This window comes from Carassius carassius, chromosome 6 (genome assembly GCF_963082965.1).
Source record: "Carassius carassius chromosome 6, fCarCar2.1, whole genome shotgun sequence".
Classification (NCBI taxonomy): Eukaryota; Metazoa; Chordata; class Actinopteri; order Cypriniformes; family Cyprinidae; genus Carassius; species Carassius carassius.
The window spans coordinates 31,384,702-31,409,075 of record NC_081760.1 but is presented as its reverse complement, the minus strand read 5'-3'; the positions used below and the strand labels follow the sequence as shown (position 1 = coordinate 31,409,075).

At 37.2% G+C, this 24,374-nt stretch overlaps 2 protein-coding genes and 1 non-coding gene across 3 annotated transcripts; 1 reads left to right on the top strand and 2 right to left on the bottom strand.

Moving 5' to 3' along the window:
- Positions 1-689: 689 nt before the first annotated feature.
- smu1b (SMU1 DNA replication regulator and spliceosomal factor b) lies at positions 690-12,040 on the top strand. Its single transcript, XM_059552633.1, has 13 exons — positions 690-848; positions 1,240-1,450; positions 1,579-1,731; positions 2,497-2,607; positions 2,694-2,771; positions 2,872-3,000; positions 3,597-3,716; positions 5,804-5,920; positions 6,663-6,790; positions 9,749-9,875; positions 9,970-10,137; positions 10,577-10,729; positions 10,970-12,040. Exons 1-13 carry the CDS (start codon positions 823-825, stop codon positions 11,066-11,068), a joined length of 1,620 nt encoding a protein of 539 aa, XP_059408616.1. The 5' UTR covers positions 690-822; the 3' UTR covers positions 11,069-12,040.
- A 95-nt stretch (positions 12,041-12,135) lies between these two features.
- LOC132142630 (dnaJ homolog subfamily A member 1-like) lies at positions 12,136-18,581 on the bottom strand. Its single transcript, XM_059552634.1, has 9 exons — positions 18,421-18,581; positions 17,887-18,039; positions 17,533-17,713; positions 16,964-17,068; positions 16,533-16,760; positions 16,324-16,438; positions 15,506-15,621; positions 14,884-14,984; positions 12,136-13,504 (listed from the first exon to the last, which is right to left on the bottom strand). The coding sequence occupies exons 2-9, from the start codon at positions 18,016-18,018 to the stop codon at positions 13,280-13,282; spliced, it is 1,203 nt and encodes a 400-aa protein (XP_059408617.1). The 5' UTR covers positions 18,019-18,039; positions 18,421-18,581; the 3' UTR covers positions 12,136-13,279.
- A 171-nt stretch (positions 18,582-18,752) lies between these two features.
- Positions 18,753-18,825, bottom strand: trnak-uuu (transfer RNA lysine (anticodon UUU)). Its single transcript has one exon. It is a non-coding gene; the product is annotated as a tRNA-Lys (tRNA).
- Positions 18,826-24,374: the final 5,549 nt, after the last annotated feature.

Below are 24,374 nucleotides of genomic sequence, written 5' to 3'. Positions count from 1 at the left end.
TGCAGAGGTCCTGAAAAAGAAGGACCAACACTGCAAATACTGACTCTTTGCATAAATGTCATGTAATTGTCGATAAAAGCCTTTGAAACGTATGAAGTGCTTGTAATTATATTTCAGTACATTCTTAATTTAGTAATTTAGAATCGCAGATTCTTAAATTCTTTGGAAAGCTACAAGTGCTAACATATACTTGAGTATATAATAGTCAAGTTCAATAACTAGTATATAATAAATAGTTACATAAATGATAGAAAAAAAACAGTAGTCACCAATGAAAGCCGTAGTAGTAAATTAAAAACAAATAGGCAGTTAGCAGATATGTTAATACGGCTTGCCATGCTGGGATGCGACACCTGTGATGTGTTTTGTATTCTAAATCGATTCTTCAGTATTCTATTGGAAAAATTGACTTACTGTTCATTGATAATAAACCAACGCTTTATTAAAGATGACGAGCGTCTGTACAGTTGCGTTCATGATGATTGATTGAACCATATTCATTGTGGTACTTATGATACATCAGCTTTGTGGCTTTGATGCACCATCTGCCCGCACGCTCTCTGGGCACCTGATGTCAACGTTGCGGGGTTTTTCCCCTATTAATTTCTCCAGACGAGTCATTAATCCGCCCTCCCAAAAATCCGCAACAATCTGTGAGAGGTTTCCGTGATTTCAGACGTGTGAGCAATAAATACAACAGCACGTGTATTGGGCGGTCACGGCCACGGTGTTCACGTGGCTGAGGATCAACACTGAGCAGCGCTGTTGAATGTTGGCACATTACTACACATCTAGACGCAGACTTCGACAAACCTCGCAGCCATGGACCTTGAAGTGGAATCAGCAGAGTAAGTACACCGTTATTCACTTCACTTCGAATGGATGGGATTCTGACACTGTATTTGATCGTTTATGAGTGCAGAATATAATACATATACTTGTTATGGACGGATAAACTTATGATTTTTCAACTGGATGATATCGGGAATCAAATGCAATGTCAATAGAGTGTGTTAATGTTTACTTATCAATCAGTCGTTGTGTTAGACAAAAATTTAAAGTAGAATTTAATAATTAAAAAATCAGTCTACGTCAGCGTTTTTTCCCCTTTCCTTTTTTCATAACTCAAACAGCTAAGTTAATAAAACTAATGCCGATTAAACCCTGCAGTAAAATACAGATACCGTTTAGTTGATGTTTTTGTAAAGCTCCGGTGACAGCGTCCGTCGCTTTTTGCAGCGTGATTCGTCTGATCATGCAGTATCTGAAGGAAAATAATTTGCACCGCACTCTGGCGATGCTTCAAGAGGAGACAGCAGTCTCTCTTCACACGGTCGACAGCATCGACAGCTTCATCTCCGACATCACCAACGGCCAGTGGGATATAGTGCTGCTAGCAATCCAGTATCTGAAGCTTCCTGACAAACTGCTCATTGAGCTGTACGAACAGGTAAATAAGAGAAGGAAAACCTACAGCTTTCTCAGAAAATAGAAACTTGCAGCATGTCAAATAGTAAATTAAATCTTCACGTAGAATCTTACTTTTCAGAAGTGAGTGATATCTGGTTGTCTGTGTAGATTGTGCTGGAGTTGATTGAGTTGGGTGAGCTGGGAGCTGCTCAATGTTTACTAAAGCAGACCGACCCCATGATCATGCTGAAGCACACTCAACCTGAGCGCTACTCGCACCTGGAGACCCTCCTCAGCAAGCCATACTTTGACTCGCAAGAGGTACGTGTTCAAACTGTATCATTTAGTAACTGGTTAATGGTTAAGGTGAGAATCAAGATCTGTATAAATGACTGAGAAATTATCATTGGTGAGTTACACTCCAGTGCAGGGGTTGCCAGACTTTTCGCTCAGCTTTAAATGTAAAATATATACATTAGATTTTAAGCTATTATATTAATATATATATATATATATATATATATATGTATATATGTGTGTATATATATATATATATATATATGTGTATATGTATATATGTATGTGTGTGTGTGTGTGTGTGTGTGTGTGTGTATGTAATTCTAAATTATTCAGGAAAATATGATTTTCTTAGTGATAAACAGTTTTGTTAATGAGTACACTCTCCTGAAAGTAACAAAATAAAATTAAACTAATAATAATAATAATAATAATTATATATATATATTATATTATATTATATATATATATATATATATCTATTACAAATGTAAAATATTTTTATTTCTTGAAAAAAAACATACTGATATTTATGTCTTAAATTCTTTATTTACAAACATTTAAACCTGCACACTTTTATTTGAACGGAATACTCGAATACTGTAAACTTTTCTATCAACAGAAATGTTTGAATGTTTAACTAAAACAACTGGAAATGTATCACACCAGAAGCCTCGGACATTCAGGTTACAAAAGGCATCACCCACTCTTAAAAATAAGGTGGAAAACAATAAGATATGTATTTTTGTGTAACAATGATTTATTTTTTGTCTTGCCACTGGCCTACAGGCATACCCAGTGGGCAGCAGTAAAGAGAAGCGCAGACTGGCTATTGCTCAAGCTTTTGCAGGAGAGGTCTGCTTGGTGCCACCTTCTCGTCTCATGGCTCTTCTGGGCCAGGTTTGCTAACTTTTATGTTTTCTTTTTTTTACTAACCTGTTGCATTCTGTTGTATTGCATGCATCAGTTATCCTTTGTTTTTACAGGGCCGTATATGTGAGGGTGCTTTATACAGGTTACAGGAAACCAAAGCACTACGGCAGTTTGGCTCACTAGCAATGCTGGTGAGTAAAAAAAAAAACCTCTTCTACTTGAGCAGTGTTACCTGGGCTTCTTCTTATTCGACTTTACATACTCTACTTTTCCCACACTTTGTCTCTGAAGTCGCTGAAGTGGCAGCAGCACCAGGGTCTCTTACCTCCAGGTATGTCTCTGGAACTGTTCCGGGGGAAAGGTGCATTGAAGGACATGGAGGAAGAGCGCTTCCCTACTCAGCTCAGTCGCCTCATAAAGGTGCTGTAAACACAACACTGTGATCTCAGTCAGTTTACTTGTTAGAGAAAATAGAAAGGAATATTCTTACTGTTTGAAAAAGGTGGTGCAAATGTTTTAAATCAAGACCGAATATAAGAAATAAATGATGGATGTTATTCCTATCTGCATTACAAGGAATCTTATCTGAATATTCTACATGCTACAGGGCTCAGCATATGCACATTTAATTGCTTTTGTGACCTGAGGCTTTCATCTGTATCTTGCACTCTCTGTGTTCTGCCTTACTTGCTTTAACACCACACTTTTGGATTAATATCAGCATGCAATTTTTGGGAGGTTTATAGTGTCCCAAGGCAGGCTGGTATTGTCTAGGTAAGGGGTTTCAATTTGGGATCCAGGGAACCCCAAGTGATCTCAAAGGGGTGCTGGGATGTCTGGAAAAAATTTATAGAAAATTATTCAAATAAAATGATTAAAAACATTAAAAAACATTTTTTTAGAGTGGTCAGAACATTAACTCAAAACTGCTTTGGAACAATATTTATAGTGCTTATTACTATAATATATATATATTTTTTTTCCTGTTTGTCCATGTGTGCGCATGTATGATACAGTTTGGGCCAAAGTCCCATGTAGAGTGTGCACTATTCTCTCCTGATGGACAGTACTTGATTACTGGATCTGTTGATGGTTTCATTGAAGTCTGGAACTTCACCACTGGTAAAATTCGGAAGGTGAGTATATACTGCCCATCAAATAAATGGTATTTCATATAAATTATATATAATATTTTTATGACTTTTTCTTATATAATAATTTATATAATATTTATATGATATTTTTATTTATACATTTAGAACTGATCAGACGGTTAGAATAAATCAGATTTTTTATATTTTTGAAAGGAGTCTCATGCTCACCAAGACTGCATTTACTTTAAAATGTAATCTTATTCCTGTGATGGCAGAGCTGCATTTTCAGCAGCCGTTACTCAAGGGTTCAGTGTAAAACGATTCTTCAGAAACCATACGAATATGCTAATTTCAGCATCAGGATTATTTGATGAATAGACATTTTAATGAGCCACGTTTATTTGAAATAGAAATCTTTTGTGACATTACAAACTCACTTTTGATCAATTTTATGCATCTTTTTTATCTACTCAAAGCTTTTAAATGTTAGAGTATCGAATGATCTTTGAAGGTTCATGTGACACGGAAAACTGTAGTAATGATGCTGAAAATGTAACTTTGACAATCGCAGAAATAAATCACATTTAAACTAAACATTAAAACTCGTAACATTAAACAACAGATTTTACTGTATTTCTGATCAAATAAATGCAGCCTTGGTGAGCATAAGAGACTTAAAAAAAAAAAAAAAAAAACGTAATTATTCCGTAATTATTCTCTCTCGGAATAATTACGTTTGAACAGTAGTGTATATTCTGCCATATATATCCTATCATGAATGGGGCCAGTGGAGATTGCATAGCAGAGGTGAAACATGAGAGTACCTGCTAAGGTTGAATATCAGCTGGATGAGCTGACGTTTGATTAAATGTGATGTGAGTGTGTCGCCACAGTCAAGACAAGATCATGCTAGGGCCTCTAGCAGAATCTCAATAGATTCTCTGGTGAGAAATGTGTGACTCTGTAAATGTTCTGCAGGAGGTATCGTGTTTTGCCTTTTGCGAGTATGTGGGCTGTAAATGAGAAGTCTTTGTCCAGTGTGACACCAAGGTTTTTGGCACTCTGTGTGGATGAAATCAGTGAGTTGTATATTGAAATGACAAGGCACTGGCAAGGGATGAACAGCAGCACCCCGGTATTTAATATATTCAGCTTTAGATGATGGGCATTCATCCAGAGAGAAATGCTTGCCAGACAAATGATTTGTGAGGGTACTGTAACTGGTTGTCAGAGGATGGGGAGAGATAATTAAATTGGTTACCATCACCATAAGAATAACAGAAAGCTGTTAACTTCAATAAATGATTTGTTGTAAATACAATAAAACAATAAACTCCTTGCATTCTTTAAACAAACTTGATGACTTTCATTTGCCTTTTGATGAACGACTTCATATAATCACTGTACTGCACCTGATTTATGGAGTGTAGCAGAGAGGGTTGTTTTTCCAGCAGGTTCTTCCAAGGCTCTCTGACAAATATGCAGTATTTTCACTAGAATGCTTTGAAATGTGATTATATAGAAAAGTAATTATTTATTAACAGATTCAGTCTATGTTCATCTCTCTATGCTATATATAAATGCACAGCTCAAGAACATCATCTCCTTGATGCGTGAAAGAGGCAACGCACATATGCTGTCCTAGGCCTGTTTTGTGGGGGCAAAAAATTAATTCTCACATTAAGTGTGGCTTAATTTTTTCTGTCGGGAAAGCCTCGGATTCAAGTAAAACCTCAGAGGTATACAATATGGGTCACCCTAACACTCTATGACATCTATTAGGTTGAGCTGAGGCAGTTGGGGCCAAAAATAAATGCTAGCCCTTTCTCACACATGGACTTCCACTACTACTGGGGAATCTGAGTGTACAGTATGAGACTCGGAGTGATTTATTTTTCTGGCTGTTTAAAAAGCGTATGTTGTGGTTGGTGTTTTTCTTTCTGGTAGACATAAGAAACTGCCTTACCACCTAAATCAACCCATCATTTGGGTGTATTGTCTTATGCTGTTTCATTCCATACCTAGGCAATGTCTGAAAACCTATTTTCTTTTTTAAATATAACATCATTTTGTGTGGTTAAATGTGATGTGTGATGGTCTGCCCGTTTGTTTGTTTCTTGCACGAGTAGGATCTGAAGTACCAAGCTCAGGATAATTTCATGATGATGGATGATGCTGTTCTGTGTCTGGCAGTAAGTCACGACTCTGACATGATCGCATCTGGAGCTCAGGATGGAAAGATACAGGTATGGCCCTTCACTGACCAATGTTCCACTTGCAGTCTACTGTATGTTTCTAACTGTACACAGTCTCTAGTATTTGTCCATTTGAAACTATCATTTATATTTTTGGAAATGTCAAATCAGAAATTAAAACTGATATAAAGCAAATCATCTTTTTTTTTTTTTTTTGAGTGAAACATTACTGGTCATATATACCGATACAGGTATGGATTTGAAAGCTAGTAGAACTTGAACCTATGTTCTTGAATTCTAGAAGTAAGAAAAACAGTATTTTTGGTTCAAATAAATCAGCCTTGGTGAGATGACGTTAAAAAAGCTCACCAGCCCCTTGATGCTTTTCAGCGGCATTGTAAGAAACCTCAATCTCAGGGGACAGTAGCTCTGAAGGCAAATGTTAATTAAACCCTGTAAGCACTTATATATGTAGTCTTTTAATCACACAGCATCCGATTACAGTTGTGACTGCAGTCCATTATAACATGAAGAACAGTAGAGTAACTGATCTCTTTGATTTCTTTGATCTACTGATCTATTGATTAATTATTATCAATTACAAATTATTATTTGAAAATCCCTTGATTCAGTATTTCATGGCACAGAAAGCTAAAAATTATGATTTATCATCTTCACTGAATAATGATGTTTCCATTTAGACCTCATTGCACACCTTTAGTTCAGTTGAAGAGGTTTTCCTTACCTCTGTTCAGTTTGTTATGTGGTAAGATGTATCATTTTGTTATTCCAGGTTTGGAGGATTCTGAACGGGACGTGTCTGAATAGAATAGAACGAGCCCACGGCAAAGCAGTCACCTGCGTCTGCTTCAACAAGGACAGCAGTCAATTATTAAGTGGCTCCTTTGACCAGACCATCAGGTTCAACATATATTACAAATCTGACTCTGCACAATTTCATAACTGGTGTTCACTTTTAGATTGTGTTCTGAAGATGGATCTGTTATCTAACTCCTGTCATGTTTTGAGTGGCATTCCAAGTGGCAGATTCACAAAAAATTCAGCAAAAGAATCACACCATGCATGTCCATGACTGATCATTGTTTACATTACTGATTCCTGGTGTAACTTGCAAATATTCTTTCATGCTCCTAGTATTAATATTTATCATATGAAGCAGGTGTTAAATTGTAATTACAACAGTTTATTAAAAACAACCCCCAAAAATGCATTAAACAATGGGGATTTAAAACAAGTTGGATGTTATCCTACCTTTAAGAGGTTAATTACAATGATCTTTAATAAGATTTTTTTCAAGTTTTTTTCAAGGGCATATTCTGTTTCCTGATAATCCGTGCAAAGTCAGTAAATTTTAGTCTAATGTGATAACATTTCATTGGACTACAACTTACTGACTTTGATCACACAACTACCCAAAAAAATTGCTTATAAATTTATTGGTATGATATGTTATTACCAAATATTGTATTTAATCCTTTTATCAACTTGTTTTATTTTAATAAGCACAATTTTTGTATTTCTTTTTGGAACTGATTGGTTGTACGCCTCCTTAGTTTTTGAGTGAGTATTGCCAAAGTTATCCACAAATAATGCTTTTGTAATCAAAAATTGAGGTGCAAAAGCTGATTTCAATAGCTGAATTCAAAATTAGGTGATAAATGGGCATAATGAGAAATTTACAAGAAAGGTTTTTGACAGGGAACACCAAATTAGTTAAAGGATTTTCAGCACAGCACAAGGGTTAAATAATGGTTCACCCAAAAATGAAAATTCTATCACCATTTACTCACCCTCAAGTTTTTTCCAACTTATTTTATTTTATCATACTTTGGAAGTCAGTGGCTACGTCATCTGTTTGGTTACCAGCATTCTTCAAAATATCTCCATTTGTGTTCAACAGAAGAAAGAAACTCATACAGGTTTAGAACAACTTGAGGGTGAGTTAATTATGACATAATTTTTATACCTGCAAGAACAATCTTAAAAAGAAATATAAGCACATTCCTAAACGGTTCTCAGGTTTTTCAAATAAGAAAATAGCACTTAAGAATTTTATTCTTAAGAATATTTTGTGAATCTGGCCACATATTTTGCACGTGCATTACCCAGATTGTTGTTAATCTTAAGATAATTGCTTTGATTTTCTTGCTAAGTGGACAGAAAAGAGATTGAAGGTAGAAAGCCATGTAATGGATCTCACAATAGGAGCATATTGTATGCATAAGAAACAAAATGATCAGTTGCTATGCAATAACAAGTGCCAGTAGGAACAGTAGGCTACCTTATTGAAATGTTTTGCCATGTATACTTTGTAGACAGAAAAGGCGGTAGAGGAGGAGGAAATGTAAAGTCGTGGTCTGGGTGTTAAACATCATTAGGAATATTCCGTCACATGCCCAGACTCAGCATCTCTCCCTCACTCGCAGACCAGACTGCAGTACTTCTACAGCTGGGTATCAGTTCTAGGCTCTCATGGTGCATGTGGGTGGAAAGAAGCAGGATTGGCCACGTGCTTGAGCGAGGCAGCACGCACAGATAATGGGTTTCTGTTCGTTGCTCAGCTACCCATACAGCAGCGGACTGAAGCAGACGTTTTGTCATTCCAGCGCCTTAGCTGGATTGGGAATGGGAGGGGTGGTGAAGTGGCAAGCTGCTCTGCTATTGGCCACTTATTGATAAATACTAGCCCCTCCCCTTTTGCAATAGATTGGATTTATGCTCTCAGTAGTGTATGATACACGTGATTGCCAGCCTGGCTTTAAAAAATTATGTATAAAAGGCTACCTTTCTTGTTTGTTTTTGTCATGGTCATCTTTGGATCATGTATGTGTTTGGAAATCTTTGAATGAGATGAGTACATTTGAGGGGTTTGGTATGGTGCACATGGCAGTATAGATGTGTTTCAGGTAACATGTTGTATTTTTGCTTTGTTCTCTGTTGTAGACAGAGAGATGAGTTAGACAGAATTGAAACAAATCAAGGTCTAGGTATTAAGAGTCGTCAGGAATATTCCATCACATGCCCAGAGCGAAAGTCTCTGTCTCTCTCTCTTTCTGTCTCTCTCTCTCTCTCTCTCTCTCTCTCTCAGTCCTGACTGCAGTAGTTCTGCGGCTGGGCGGTAGTGCTAGACTCTCATGGTGCATGTGGGTGGAATTTCATGTGCATGAGAGGACAATATTTTTCAGTAAAGATGGTAGAATCACGTTGAAAGGTTTAGTTTTTTTCTATCTTCTAGTATGACATCGATATATGATTTTTATATTCTCTTAGATCTTTGATGCTAATGATTAATTGATTGACATAATGTTGCCTTTTGTTTTATAGTACTGTGCTTTCATGTCTTGCTTTTGTTTTGTTTTGTTTTGGCTTTGTTTTTGTTTAGGTTCATTTTGTTTAGTTTATAGCTCCTTTGTTCATGCTTTACGTTATAAGTTGATACAATCACATTGACCTCTCTTCATGCCATATTTTATTTAGTTTTTGTGTTTGTATTTTGCTTTTTTGTTTTGGGTGTCACTCTTTTGCACAGGCTTCCTTTATAAAGAAATGTTGAATCTGTGAAAATGATAAAATCACTTTGTATATGTTGCAAACAAAAGCTGTTGTTCTGCATTATGACCTTCATGTATGATTTTTTGAATTAAAATTCTCTTTGATTAATTTAAAGACTCTTTAGTGATAATGATTGATTCATGACATCATAAAAAAATTTTGATTTTGTTTTGTTATATTGCTTTTTTTGTTACTCCTTTGCTAAAGCTTCATTTTTTTAAATGATTAATTTGTGTTTCATTTCTAACTATTTCTAATTCTAATTGAATTTTGTTTCATTTCTAACTTTTGGATTTCTTTGATCAGGCTTCATGGTTTGAAATCAGGAAAGATGCTGAAGGAGTTTAGAGGCCATACGGCTCATATAAATGATGTCATCTTCTCACACGATGGCCAGCATGTCATTAGCGCGTCAGCAGATGGCACAGTAAAGGTAGGTGTTCATACTGTGGCGAACAACTTGCAATAGCCTATGCATATTTACATTTATTTTTGTGGATTTTCTTTACTTAATTGTCTTTTTTCAGGTCTGGAGCATGAAGACAGTGGATTGCACTCACACAATAAAAACCCCTGACATTCCTGATAGTACAGACATCACTGTTAACAACGTTGTGCTTGTCCCAAAGACTCCTGAGCACTTCGTGGTGTGCAATAGGACCAACACGGTGGTTGTTACAAACATTCATGGCCAGGTGAGAACAAAAATTAACCAGCATATACTGAGCAAGATACTTCTGGATCCTCCTCATTATTATTTTAAAAAGCTTACACTAGAGTGAAACCTACAGCAACTGGTTTTCATATTTGCCATAAATGGCACAAAATAACACAATTAATGAATCAGAAACCTTGACTAAAGGCTGGATGTTGAGCAGAAGTAAAAAAAAAAAAGGCATCAAACTTCCAATGCAGTTTGTGAGGTTTGCTAAAAATAGCTACGCACTTATTATTCTGACCGTCTGATGGCTTATAAGGCGTACCCTGTTCAGTCGTCTCACCCACTCTTTTCTTGACGTATTTGATGACTCACTCTTGCATGCTTCTTGGTACTCTCTGAAGCGTGCCTTTACCCATTTGCATTGCACTTTCGCTCTCTCACCCTCTTGTCCCCCTCTCTTTTTTCCCTCCCAGGTGATGAGAAGTTTCTGTTCAGGTGTAAGAGAGGGGGCAGACTTTGTTTGCTGCACGTTGTCTCCACGTGGAGAGTGGATTTATTGCGTGGGAGAAGACTATGTGCTGTACTGCTTCAGCACCATCACTGGCAAACTAGAGAGAACCCTCACGGTACCGTCCGCCCTCACAGCACATGCTGCATATCCACGAGATCTGTTTTAGTCTGGTGAAGTGTGATAGGTTCACAGCTGAAGTTGTCTTCTGGGTATTCCAGAACAATTGGTATTTATAATCCAAACACCGGCTGTACCTCTAATTAGGACTAGTTGGAGATCTATATCAAGACTGAAGTGGATATAAAATTAACTCTGCTTTAAATTAAACAAGTGTTTGTGTGTACATCCTCCACAGGTACATGAAAAAGACGTGGTTGGCATAACTCACCACCCCCATCAGAATCTCATCGCCACATACAGCGAGGATGGCCTACTCAAACTCTGGAAGCCTTGAGACTCTGGACACATTTTTTGAGTTTTATTTTCAGGATTTGTGGTATTCCTGCACACACACACACACACACACACGTGTCTCTGGCTTTATACGCCTGTTATGACATTGGTCTTCCATTCAAAGCTCTCAAAAAGATTTATGTTCCTGTTGAACATTAGCATCATACCTTGAGATGAAGGACCTCTTCGACATCTGAAATTAACTACATCCAGTTATGTAATACTAACATTCCTCTGAAGTCTCTAGTGGAAAACAAGAAATACTGCATGGATGTACTGGTCTTTTATTATAATTAAGGGCTTTGTGGTATTGTCTGTGATAATATCTGCATGCAAGATTTAGCCCGATTGACATTAGTGTGGTAAATGTACAGGTTTTCTTTCCAGACCATTCTTTGACATCTTATATGTGAATGGATTTTCTTTGATCATTTTGGCCAAAGACAAATAGTGTGTACTTGCTCATAATGTGACCTTGCACTAGTCTTGGACTCAATGAGGACATTTTCACATATGTGTACTTGTGTACATTTAGAATTCTGATATGTTTAGAATTCATATGGTACAATATTGTGTTGATTATAATGGTTTAGTGTGTTTTAACACTCAACCAAGCACATCTACTTGTACTGCATGCGGGTGAACATATTATGCAGTTACTGCAATACTTATGAAGTAATCAGTATGGTTTGTATTCTGATAATTACAGATTATTTTTTAATCGAGGGTATTCAGAGTTTTTGTTGAATATTGGTATAACACTGCTTTACAGTGTAAGTCTCTGAGTATCTTACTGTGTTGGTAAATAACGTGCTGTTATTGCTGCAGTTTAATTAAAATTCAAGCATGAATAATTCATGACTATCTTTTCAAGAAGATTTGTCATTAAGATGCATCATTAACTGGTTAGATGTGTGCTTGATATTTGCAGTAGATCTCCAATAAAGCTGTAGAGACATCTTGATATACAAAATGTATATTATGATTTTTTTTTTTTAAACAAACAAGAGGAATGTTTATTTCCACAAGTACCCAAATCCCACCAGAGCCAAAAAATACAAAAGTGACTGAATGAATAACATTGTGACATTTATTTTATAAATAGAACTACAAATGGCAGAATGGCAGTTATTGGTCATAATTAAAATTCACAAATTTTCAATTAATCTTCAGTCAACACAGATAATAAAATAATCGAATAAAGATTTATTTAATAGCAAAAATTAAAATAATACTAATAACAAAAGGGATAAAGGTGCATTTGCAATATCCAAAAATTTCTCGAGTTAAAATGGAATTTGAAAAAGCTTCAGTTTTCTTAAGACTGGATTTATGTAGAGCTATGTAAATCCGGCTCATTTAAAAAAATTTTTTTGGTTATTTAGATTAAATAAATTCCTCCCAAAAAGGATTTTAATGTCTCCTTATAGCAAACAAATACAACATGATATAGTTCAGTTCAAATCCTTGGCTATTATTTCTTAGTTATGATGACAATGTAAGCACAATATCATGAAATATTATTTCACCTGGTACTGAGCTATAAATAATATCAAGCAAACTAATATCACTCTCTACAAAATAAAGCTTTTATGTAATGGATCACAGTCTGCCATCATTATGAACAAGATTTCTTCTTTAGAAATACCACCATTTCAAATGTATTTAAAACTTAATTACTAACCCTCTTATTAGTTTAAAATGTTCTAGAACATTTAACAGTAAACTGGCACACAGCAAATTTCCAACAACATCAAGATCAAACAGTCTTACATGTAACTTAAAATTAATTGCCAATAAGCAGAACAAAGATTGTAATGTTTTTTGTTTTTTTCAAACTGAGGATGTGGTTTTCAAAGTAAATTACATTTTAAAGATGAAATTTTCTGGTATTATGGCACAACCAACTTGACCTAAATGTCCCATTTCCACTGTAACTTCTACACACATTTCCATAGACTTTCCCTTCAACTGAAACTCTATGGCACCAGTCTCACAACTCTCCCCTAAGTTTATTTCACAAATTATTTGCTCAAAATTATGGATGAGGAGTTTCTTCCAAACAATGACACAAGAGGTCGGCACTAAGAGGTCTTATTCCAGGCACAGAACTAGTTGAGAGGTAAATAACTTTTTTCTTCTTGGTCCTTTTCCTTGTGTTCCAGCAGAGGTGGCATTTGTTGTGAAAGGGAAGGTAAGGGAACAGTAATCTCTATGAGGTTTGGCACTGCACACCTCCAGATGGGTAGAAGTCCTCCTCCTCTATATAGTGGTAATTGTGGCGTTCACGGGACAGATCACAGTCTTCAAGGTCAGCGTATATATAGAGGTCATCATCCATGCCCTCAGGCTCAATATTTGCCTGTTTTTCAGGCAAGTACCTTTCTAATTCCTTTAGTTTGTTTAATGGGAGGAAGTTCTCTTCAGGGAAAACAACCTTAAGAAGAAAATAAGCACAATCAGTTAATGTTGTAAGTTAGAAGGAGCAAGAAAAAAAAAAAAGTTACAAATTAATACAATAACCGTTTCTCAGCCTTTAAAGTACAGTGGGTAGGGAAAAGAATCACCCCTTTTAAAAGTATCACATTTTGTTGCTTTGCAGCCTGAAATGAATCCAGCTGTATTTAATGTAATTTAGAACATCAAGTGTGTATATAAAAAAACGGAATCACTGATTTGGAAAAAGGATCACCTCCTTGTGTCAGTATTTTGTTAAACCATCTTTTGCTTTAATTACAGCCTTTAGTCTGTTGGGATCTGTCTCTACTAACTTTATAGACTAGACTGTAATATTTACCTTTTTCTGCTTCAACCACTGTGTGCTCAGTTTTGCTGTGTGCTTTGGGTCACTGCGATGTTGGAAGGTAAACTTTATTCCTATTGAAAACTTTCTGGCAGACGGCAGTACATTTTTCTCAAGAATTTGATTGTATTTTTTTTTCTTCTATCCTGACAAGTGCTCCAGTCCCTGCTGATCACCTCTCTGAGCAGTTTCCTCCTGGCTCTTTCATCCAGTTTGGAGCGACCTCCTGATCCAGGGAGGGTCTGTGTTGTAACAAATACCTTCCATTTCTTAAAAATAGACTTCACTGTGCTTCTAGGCATTGATAAAGCCTTTGCAATTTTGCTGTATGCATCTCCTGACTTGTGCCGGTCCATAACTTTACCCCAGAGATCTTCTGACAGTGCCACCCATAGTTGATTGTTTGCCTCAGTTGCACTACCAAGGACTGAAATGCTCAGGAAAGCTCTTTTCACTCTGAGCTAATCAAAATGACCAGAGCTGATCACAGATGAAAGTCAAATAACTTTGTGTGCCACTGAGAAGATGATTAGCTACACCTGATTGAGTCGGCAAGTCATTTCTAGGAGGGTTTTTTTCCTGACATATAGGTGTTGTTATCTTTCACTTGGATGTTCTAAGTTGCAAAGAGTAAATACAGCTGGATAAAAAAATCTATGTCCATCTTCATTTCAGGCTGATTCATTTCTATACCCACTGTATTTATGTATTTGCTCTGAAATGTTTAAAATATGTTTTTACAAATGTAAAAGTGAATCATTAATTAAACACTAAAATTAATAAATATTTGTTAACCTTCATGTCAATGTGACCATTAAGAGGCAACAAACTGGAATGTGTAATCATGTTATCCACAAAAGGTTACTGTAATCTTATTATGAGCATTATAAAATGTAACATACTTTTGACTACTTGATTACACTAACTTGATTTATAGAATCTAATTCTGTAATCCAGATCGCATGTACTAACATGACCGCACTGTAAAGATCTATTGAAAAATGAGTACTCACACTGAAAAGGATGATGAGTTTCCCTTTCTCAAATGGTCGACGGTGCATTGGCATCCCCTCATTCAGGACACATCTCTTATCCCCAGGTTTGATCAACTCCCCTATTAATGCAACAAAGAAAGACAATACAATTTGCTTTGCCCATCTACAGTTTATATTACAGTTACCTGAGCTCTGCTATTATTAAGATTAATTTAACAACCAGCCAAGCTTCTAATTGGTAGTTTTTACTCTCTAAATGATTCAGGAGTAAATTCAGAGTGATATCAGAACCAGTTAATCCAAATCCAGGTAGACCAACTTAATCAAAGCCCACAAGAAGAGATGTTACACACATGCCTGGTAGTCTGATGATATACACGGTCAATAAAGCACTAAGGATTAGGAACTCTGGAAAATCCAATAGCAAAAATGACCATAAGGTGTGCCATCTGCTAAGGTTACGTAATATCACTCTTGCCATTCTCCCCAAGCCAGATCATTACCAAGAGTGGATATGCTTACAGGTTCAAGACAGAAACTTCCATCAGGCTGTACGCAATGACCAGCACAGACACACCATGTTGCTAATGTTATTAGAAACCTGCATGTAATGCTTGTATACTTATGTAGGATGGTTCACCTGGATGGGATGTGATGAGTAGAGTTCTGTTGTCCAGTGTTTTAACAGGTTTCTGAAAACCACATAATGACTCTACCAACTGTAGCTCCATGTTCATGATGAGGTCCTCTCCTTGTCTGGCAGGCGAAATGGTAAGTATGTTAATCGTTAGGTTTCTTACACAATATCTATATATTCTGTTCTCTAATTGCCTTGTCTAAATGACCAAGTACTGTAACAGACTGTCCCATATACAGAAAACAGAGAAAGTGTGACACCAATCATGAAATAAAGGAGCCAGTGCTGCCATCTCCAGGACAATATCATCAATGACATGCCTCTGAAAATAAACAGCCCCTGGATCTTGAAAAATAAAGCCTAATTTTAATAATGGCAAGTTAAAAAAATGATTTCTGTCGCTTTTTAGATGTAGTAAAACACCCACAGATGTGAACTTTCAGTCACTGGCTTTAATTCTAACCTTGAAATAAGGATTAGGCATAAAATAACGTCTTCAGAATCAGTCATACATGTGAAAATCAGCTGAGAGTTAAACAAATAGTCATAACCCGGCTCAGAGAAAGAAAAGCAGAAATGATATGAAATGCACATATTTATTGAGAAAATATGATGTGCTAGACACCACATTTAGAATCAGCATCCCAAAATTTTTTACTAATTTCATTCAGCAAATATATTGCAGGACAATGTAATCAGCGCCAACTTCAAACTTCAGTATTACCAGCATCATATAACATAAATTAACAAACCAAACCAATTAAATAAAAAAATCTAAATCAACCAGGAGTTCAGAGACTGATTGGACCGTGTGATTTTACCTGGTGAAAACCGGGTGTGCTCTCTGATCCAAGACAATAATGATGTCTCCAGGTTCAAGGCCAGGCTCCTGGTCGCCCTCCCCATGGAACACTATTTTCTGTCCATCTTTCATACCTGCAATAACACATAATCAAGCATAAACAAAAGCAACAGACTGCAGAGAACAGATGTTTTGGACTGAACCGTGCTTTTCCTATCACTTTCTAACCTTTATTAATGTGCACATCAAGAATCTTCTTCTGCCGTAGTATCTTGCGTCCAGCGCATGTTTTGCAGCGGTCGCGGTGACCCAGTCTCTGACCTTGCCCCTGACATCCGGCACAGACTGTTGATATCTGCTGCACCATGCCAGGTGCTAAGTGATGTAGTCTGACCTGGACACCCACCCCATGACACAAAGGACATACTTCTATCACTCCTTTACGGCCTCCACGACCTGTAGATCAAAATTCAGTTAAAAAAAAAAAACATATTCCAACTATTGTATTTGAAACACTTAAGCAGCAATGCAACAACTGTTTTAAACTTTTAAAAAAAAATCTTACCAATCCAACATTTTTGAATGGTATTGTAAACTATATAGTGATATAAAATAGTTCATAAAATGACCCCTTATACAAAATTTCTGTCAATTATTACCTTCACACTTGTCACAGATTACATTCTTCTGGACAGCAAGTTTCCTGGTGGCTCCATTATAAAGGTCTTCCAAAGACACCGTCAACTGATGCACCATGTTCTTTCCTGTGTACAGCAACCACAGAAGCTTATTTTTTTCACATTTCCGGGTTTCTCAGCAGCAGAAGTTGTCATAGTTGGCTAAACCTCTATAGCAGTGAATGGGAGACTACCACAAATATATTTTTTGAATTCCCATTTTTTCAAATTGCAAAAGAAAAACATGAGTGTTTTCATGACTTTCAAATAAAGGAAAAAGAATCGAGAGACTGATAACGGCAGTCAGTAGAGAGAACAATGTCAAATTTACTCCCATAGACACCGTGTTAGAAACACTCTTGCATTAGCGTTAATTAGTTTTTTGTGATTTGATGCAAAGGTAATATAATACAAAGTATAATGTTATAAAAGTACATACATTAAAAAAAATCTATTCACTTCACTTCCATTCACAAATCCTCCAGGAATAACATGGATTACCAGGTTTGCACAAACTGTGGAGTCTGTAGCTAAGAAAGAAATGTCCTTACCTCTCCTCTCCCGGTGCATGCGTCCCCCTCCTCCAAAAAACAAGTCAAAAATGTCCATGGGGGAGCCAAAACTTGGCCCTCCATTTCCGCCCTCTTTAATTGCCTTCTCACCCCCTCTGTCATACACTTCTCTCTTCTTGGCATCTGACAAAACCTCATAAGCTTGGGAGATCTGTTTGAACTGGAAATAAAATAAAATAAAAAATAATAATAAAATACATTTTAATTTCAAGGTTCAAACTTTGAAACCACCCAGATGATCCATAAACTGCTATATACATCCAAATTATAAAATCACTCAAATATACACTCAAAAATAATGCATTATAATGTATTCAACTTTGACAGTCTTACCCTTTCCCCCTCTGTTGGGTTTTTATCTGGGTGATATTTTAATGCCAGTTTACGATAAGCCTTCTTCAGTTCTTCAGGGCTGGCGTTAGGCTTCACACCCAGCATATCATAAAAACCAGTCTCTTTCACCATTGTTGCCCAGAACAGGTTAATCTAGTCAAAAGAAACATTTCAAAATACTAAAAAAGCTGGATAATTATTTCATTAGTATTACCCGTAGAAGAATTACTCTAAAGCTTAGCCATGTTTTCAGTTAGCGCTGGTTAAAACTAAATTCAAATGACCATCATGAACAGTCACCAGAACATTCACACAGATTTAACTTGAACAATCGGTTTAAAATAATAGATTTCAGTCATTGGCTGTGTTAAAAGGTTTTAAGTGGTGATTTCAAAATCACGCGACATTAAATGCCACGCTAACGTTACGTGTCTGTTATTAAAGCCATCATTTTGGGAGAACAAATAAAGAAAACAAAGACCACAATCACTTTATTCATGCCACAGCACTTTATTTTAATAAATTGTCCAATACCGTGAAATATGGTGAAATCCCTTCTCGTCTTATGACTCCTTGTGCAAATCAAGAGACTTCCAGAATCTTCCAGCAGCAGCGCTCTGCATCTTCTTCTGGTGGAGCTTTATTGAACTTTGATTGCCGTGCGACCTATTTCTGCCACCTACTGTACATAGTGACGTATGACAGGCAATGACGATCAGCCGTTTCATTAAAGTTTTGAGCTAATTTTGACAGCATTTGATAATAAAGCGTATTTATTATAATGTTGCGCGTCTCTTGAATTCCCAGCTTTTAACTTTGAGCCATTTAACATAGCAACCAGACTAATCTTTGCAAAAAGTATCACTCGCCCGAACAGGGACTTGAACCCTGGACCCTCAGATTAAAAGTCTGATGCTCTACCGACTGAGCTATCCGGGCTCTGTAAATGCATTTTCTAATAGCGTAATGTATTTAGTTGTCTCAAACTAGTTCACGTTAAATATTTGAAAAAAAAAAAGGAGTCAGAAACGTTGATTCTTGTGGCACAATTTCCAAAGAAAACTCGAAAATCGAAGGTTTTATTTCTGAATAACTGTTTTTCAAAAGAATGTTTTATAATTTGATGATATATCTTCTAGAGAATAAATTCCAACACTATTTGTGCGGTCTGATTTGACCGATTCTGCCTAGAGACTGTGAAATATAAGTTTAAACCAATTTAATATTAATCAGTTTGGTATTGTTCTTTTTATTACGGATATCCTACCGCAATGTTCTGGAATCAGTCATTTCAGACGAGCTCTGCATCCTATATTACTGCACTTTGTTATTTATTTAGAAATTATAATGATAAGAGTCCAACAGGATATTTAAACAACTATTTTCTGTAGCCACTGATCTACAATATAGAACGTATACAGAAAATTCCCAAGCGTGTCATGTGCACGATAGTCGACCTTCATGAACCAAAGATCATTGCGAGACCGTTTTAGCTTCCATTGGCATGTTATGTACATCTCTGTCTATCACAGCAATTATGAGATGCAAAATGCGAATTGAATATTTCCATCAATATTTCTGTTTGAAAATGTGACCATGTTCTTAACAACGTAATTTCATTAACGTTACCTTTAATAGCCGTCGCTCAAATGCATGTACTAAAATATATTCTGCAATTCGAGATTACAAGGCACAAGCTGATATGTATTTTTTTACTTGTAATTTAAAGCACAAATAAATATGAGCACATTGCACTTACACTAGAAAGTATGTGAAAATTAAACATTTAAATGCATACAGTCGTGGCCAAAAATTTTGAGAATTACATATATATTAGTTTTCAAAAAGTTTGCTGCTAAACTGCTTTTAGATCTTTGTTTCAGTTGTTTCTGTGATGAACTGAAATATAATTACAAGCACTTCATACGTTTCAAAGGCTTTTATCGACAATTACATGACATTTACGCAAAGAGTCAGTATTTGCAGTGTTGGCCCTTCTTTTTCAGGACCTCTGCAATTCGACTGGGCATGCTCTCAATCAACTTCTGGGCCAAATCCTGACTGATAGCAACCAAGCGGCAAGGAAGTCGACCGGAAGTTGAAGTCGGCCGGGTGCCGCCATCTTGTAGCAGAACTTCACTTGCGTTAGCATCCCATTGACCTCCCATTCATTTTGGCGTCACTTTGACAGCGAATAACTTTACATCTGAGGCGTTTAAAGACTCCATTTGTCCATTATTTATTTCTAAAGATACACGACAATGTATAAAGGGCTCCATTACCTTCTATGTTACATTATGGCCCCGTAGAAACAGTTTTATAAAAATAGGCTAACGATTGCGTCATAACCACTCGACTCTCTGTCGCATTACCGTACACACAGGAGGAGAAGCTCGCAGGCAATTAACTTAATATGGCGTACTGGCGTTACATTTTAAAATACTATACAAAATAATTAATCAGAATACTTACTCCTGCTCACTCACGCCAAAGAACTCCCCGCTCAAGCTCGCCGTCTCTGCAAGATTAACGATGGCAGTTTGCACGCACAGCTACTAGAAGATTTACATCTGTCAGACAGGTTGCTGACGTCATCAAGCTTAGTTTGAGTCTGCGCCTCAGAAACAGAAGTGCTAAAAATAGCTAAAAACGGGCTTCACTTGTCTCAGTTGAGTTCCAATGGGGTCGCTGTGTCCATTTCTTTTACTGTCTATGATAGCAACCCATTCTTTCATAATCACTTCTTGGAGTTTGTCAGAATTAGTGGGTTTTTGTTTGTCCACTCACCTCTTGAGGATTGACCACAAGTTCTCAATGGGATTAAGATCTGGGGAGTTTCCAGGCCATGAACCCAAAATTTCAACATTCTGGTCCCCGAGCCACTTAGTTATCACTTTTGCCTTATGGCACAGTGCTCCATCGTGCTGGAAAATGCATTGTTCTTCACCAAACTGTTGTTGGATTGTTGGAAGAAGTTGCTGTTGGAGGGTGTTTTGGTACCATTCTTTATTCATGGCTGTGTTTTTGGGCAGAATTGTGAGTGAGCCCACTCCCTTGGATGAGAAGCAACCCCACACATGAATGGTGTCAGGATGCTTTACTGTTGGCATGACACATGACTGATGGTAGCGCTCACCTTTTCTTCTCCGGACAAGCCTTTTTCCAGATGCCCCAAACAATCGGAAAGGGGCTTCATCTGAGAATATGACTTTGCCCCAGTCCTCAGCAGTCCATTCACTATACTTTCTGCAGAAGATCAATCTGTCCCTGATGTTTTTTTTAGAGAGAAGTGGCTTCTTTGCTGCCCTTCTTGACACCAGGCCATCTTCCAAAAGTCTTGGCCTCACTGTGCGTGCAGATGCGCTCACTCCTGCCTGCTGCCATTCCTGAGCAAGCTCTGCACTGGTGGCACTCCGATCCCACAGCTGAATCCTCTTTAGGAGACGCTCCTGGCGCTTGCTGGACTTTCTTGGACGCCCTGAAGCCTTCTTTACAAGAATTGAACCTCTTTCCTTGATGTTCTTGATGATCCTATAAATTGTTGATTTAGGTGCATCATAAAAGGAGTTTAACATGTCAAGTCTGCCATTCTAACCCAATCAGCCTGACATAATGATCTCCAGCCTTGTGCTCGTCAACATTCTCACCTGAGTTAACAAGACGATTACTGAAATGATCTCAGCAGGTCCTTTAATGACAGCAATGAAATGCAGTGGAAAGGTTTTTTTGGGATTAAGTTAATTTTCATGGCAAAGAAGGACTATGCAATTCATCTGATCACTCTTCATAACATTCTGGAGTATATGAAAATTGCTATTATAAAAACTTAAGCAGCAACTTTTCCAATTTCCAATATTTATGTAATTCTCAAAACTTTTGGCCACGGCTGTACAATAACCCATTTATATTATGTCTACTGTTGACTTCTGGTATTTTTCACATTTTTATCACCACCTGCATGTCTCATCCACAAGTAGCTGAATGAGCAATAAAGCTATAGTGAGCCCCTTTATTAAAATAACTGGAGGTGAGGAATAATATAAAAATGTTATATTCACTCAGCATTACTTGATCTAATTCACAAATATCTCAATTACAGTTAAAGGGTTAGTTCACCCAATAATCAAAATTATGTAATTAATAACTCACCCTCATGTCTTCCAAACCAGTGAGACTATGGAAGCATATGGGTAGCAATATTCAATTTTGAATGTAATATGCATGTATATGTAAATGCATATGAATGTAATGACAATGCAATATGTAAGGTGGCAATACATTTATGTATTTACATTTTCCAATACATTTGTGCAATGTTTGGTGCAAAATGAAAATTAAATTACATAATTTTCATTTGCCATTTCATACACTAGTTTTAATATGTAAAATGAATACTGCTTTTAACGCTTTTTAAGTTGCAAAATGAAAATGAAAATGTATTACAGAAATGATTAGATATCTGTAACATGTTCTAGCAAAAACTGTGGCAAAATTATCATTCAATTGTTATTTTTATTTAAGAAGACAGAACTACTTGCACTGTATTTATCAGTGGGACAATATTCATACAATACTATAACCTAGAAATAATTTAAAGGGGTCACTTGCAGGCCTCAGCAGCACGAATTATGTGTCCAGCAACATCTGATTCAAATATTATGCTAATTTAATAGTGAGTGGTGGTTTCAGACATCACAGTGCCGCACTCACACTTACTTGACTCTTGACTCTTACTCACAACTCTTATTCTGCCTGAAAGAATGAAACAGCCGTGCTGAAGGTGGAACGATTCGACCAATCAGATGAAAGAAGTGTTTCAGCTCCGCCCACAAGTGCGAATGAAATATTGAAGTCATAAACCGATTTGTAACGTACACGTTTTTATAATCAAAACTTACACGGACCAACTGTCTTGTCCATGTTCTCTCACTTGAATCCTCTTGAGTCTTGAGTCTCTTAACCTTCTTCAAGCCCTGCCTTGTTCACGCAGTGATTGACATGGCGGGAGGGGGCGGAGACGTGATCGATTTTGCTACATTCATTGCGGGACATTGAATGAAAATTCAATCGTAAGTGTCTTGACTGTGATTGTAAATGCAATTAAGAAAAATAACATTTGAATGATAATTTTGAATCGTTTTAAACGGTTCGCGTCTCCTATATGCATTAATCCACAAATGACTTAAGCTGTTAACTTTTTTAATGTGGCTGACACTCCCTCTGAGTTCAAACAAACCAATATCCCCGAGTAATTCATTTACTCAGACAGTACACTGACTGAACTGCTGTGAAGAGAGAACTTAAGATGAACAGCGAGCCGAGCCAGATAATGACTCGTTCACGGGTCAAGAACTGGTTGCATCGGTTTTCGGATCACCAGTAGTTCTTTCAGACAGTTCAAGTGAAGTGAAGTGACATTCAGCCAAGTATGGTGACCCATACTCAGAATTTGTGCTCTGCATTTAACCCATCCGAAGTGCACACACACAGAGCAGTGAACACACACACACACACACACACACACACACACACACTGTGAGCACACACCAGGAGCAGTGGGCAGCCATTTATGCTGCGGCGCCCGGGGAGCAGTTGGGGGTTCGATGCCTTGCTCAAGGGCACCTAAGTCGTGGTATTGAAGGTGGAGAGAGAACTGTACATGCACTCCCCCCACCCACCCACCCACAATTCCTGCCGGCCCGGGACTCGAACTCACAACCTTTCGATTGGGAGTCTGACTCTCTAACCATTAGGCCACGACTTCCCTAATGATCGTTCGAATCGTTCAATTCAATAAACCGGTTGAAGAAAATGGTTCACCGGTTCTTTTGCGATCGACATAATGACGTTATTGGCGATGACTGCAAGCCTTCGGTTTACCCGTGCTCATAACATTAGCACAGAATCAGTTCAGAATCAATCACCAAAAGAATCAGTTCGGTTCAGACGCTCTGTGTGTCAGTCTGCTTCACGCTGAATCACACATGCCCAGTATCATCAGCTCCTCGGTTCTCGAATCGGACGCGTCTGACAGAAACGGTTCTTGACTCGAGAATGAGTCATTATCTGGCTCGACTCGGTGTTCATCTTCAGTTCTCTCTTCACAGCAGTTCAGTCAGTGTACTGTTGGAGTAAATGAATTACTCCGAGATATTGGTTTGTTTGAACTCAGAGGGAGTGTCAGCCACATTAAAAAAGTTAACAGCTTAAGTCATTTGTGGATTAATGCGTATTGGAGATGTGAACCGTTTAAAACGGTTCAGTTCGATTTGGTGAACTGGTTCAAAAAGATCCGGTTACATCGAATGATTTGTTCATGAACCGGATATCACAAACTGCTTTGTTTTGAACTCTCTCTCACAACAGACACGGAAGAGAAGACGATGCTGAATAAAGTCATAGTTTTTGCTATTTTTGGACCAAAATGTATTTTCGATGCTTAAAAAATTCTAACTGACCCTCTGATGTCACATGGACTACTTTGAAGA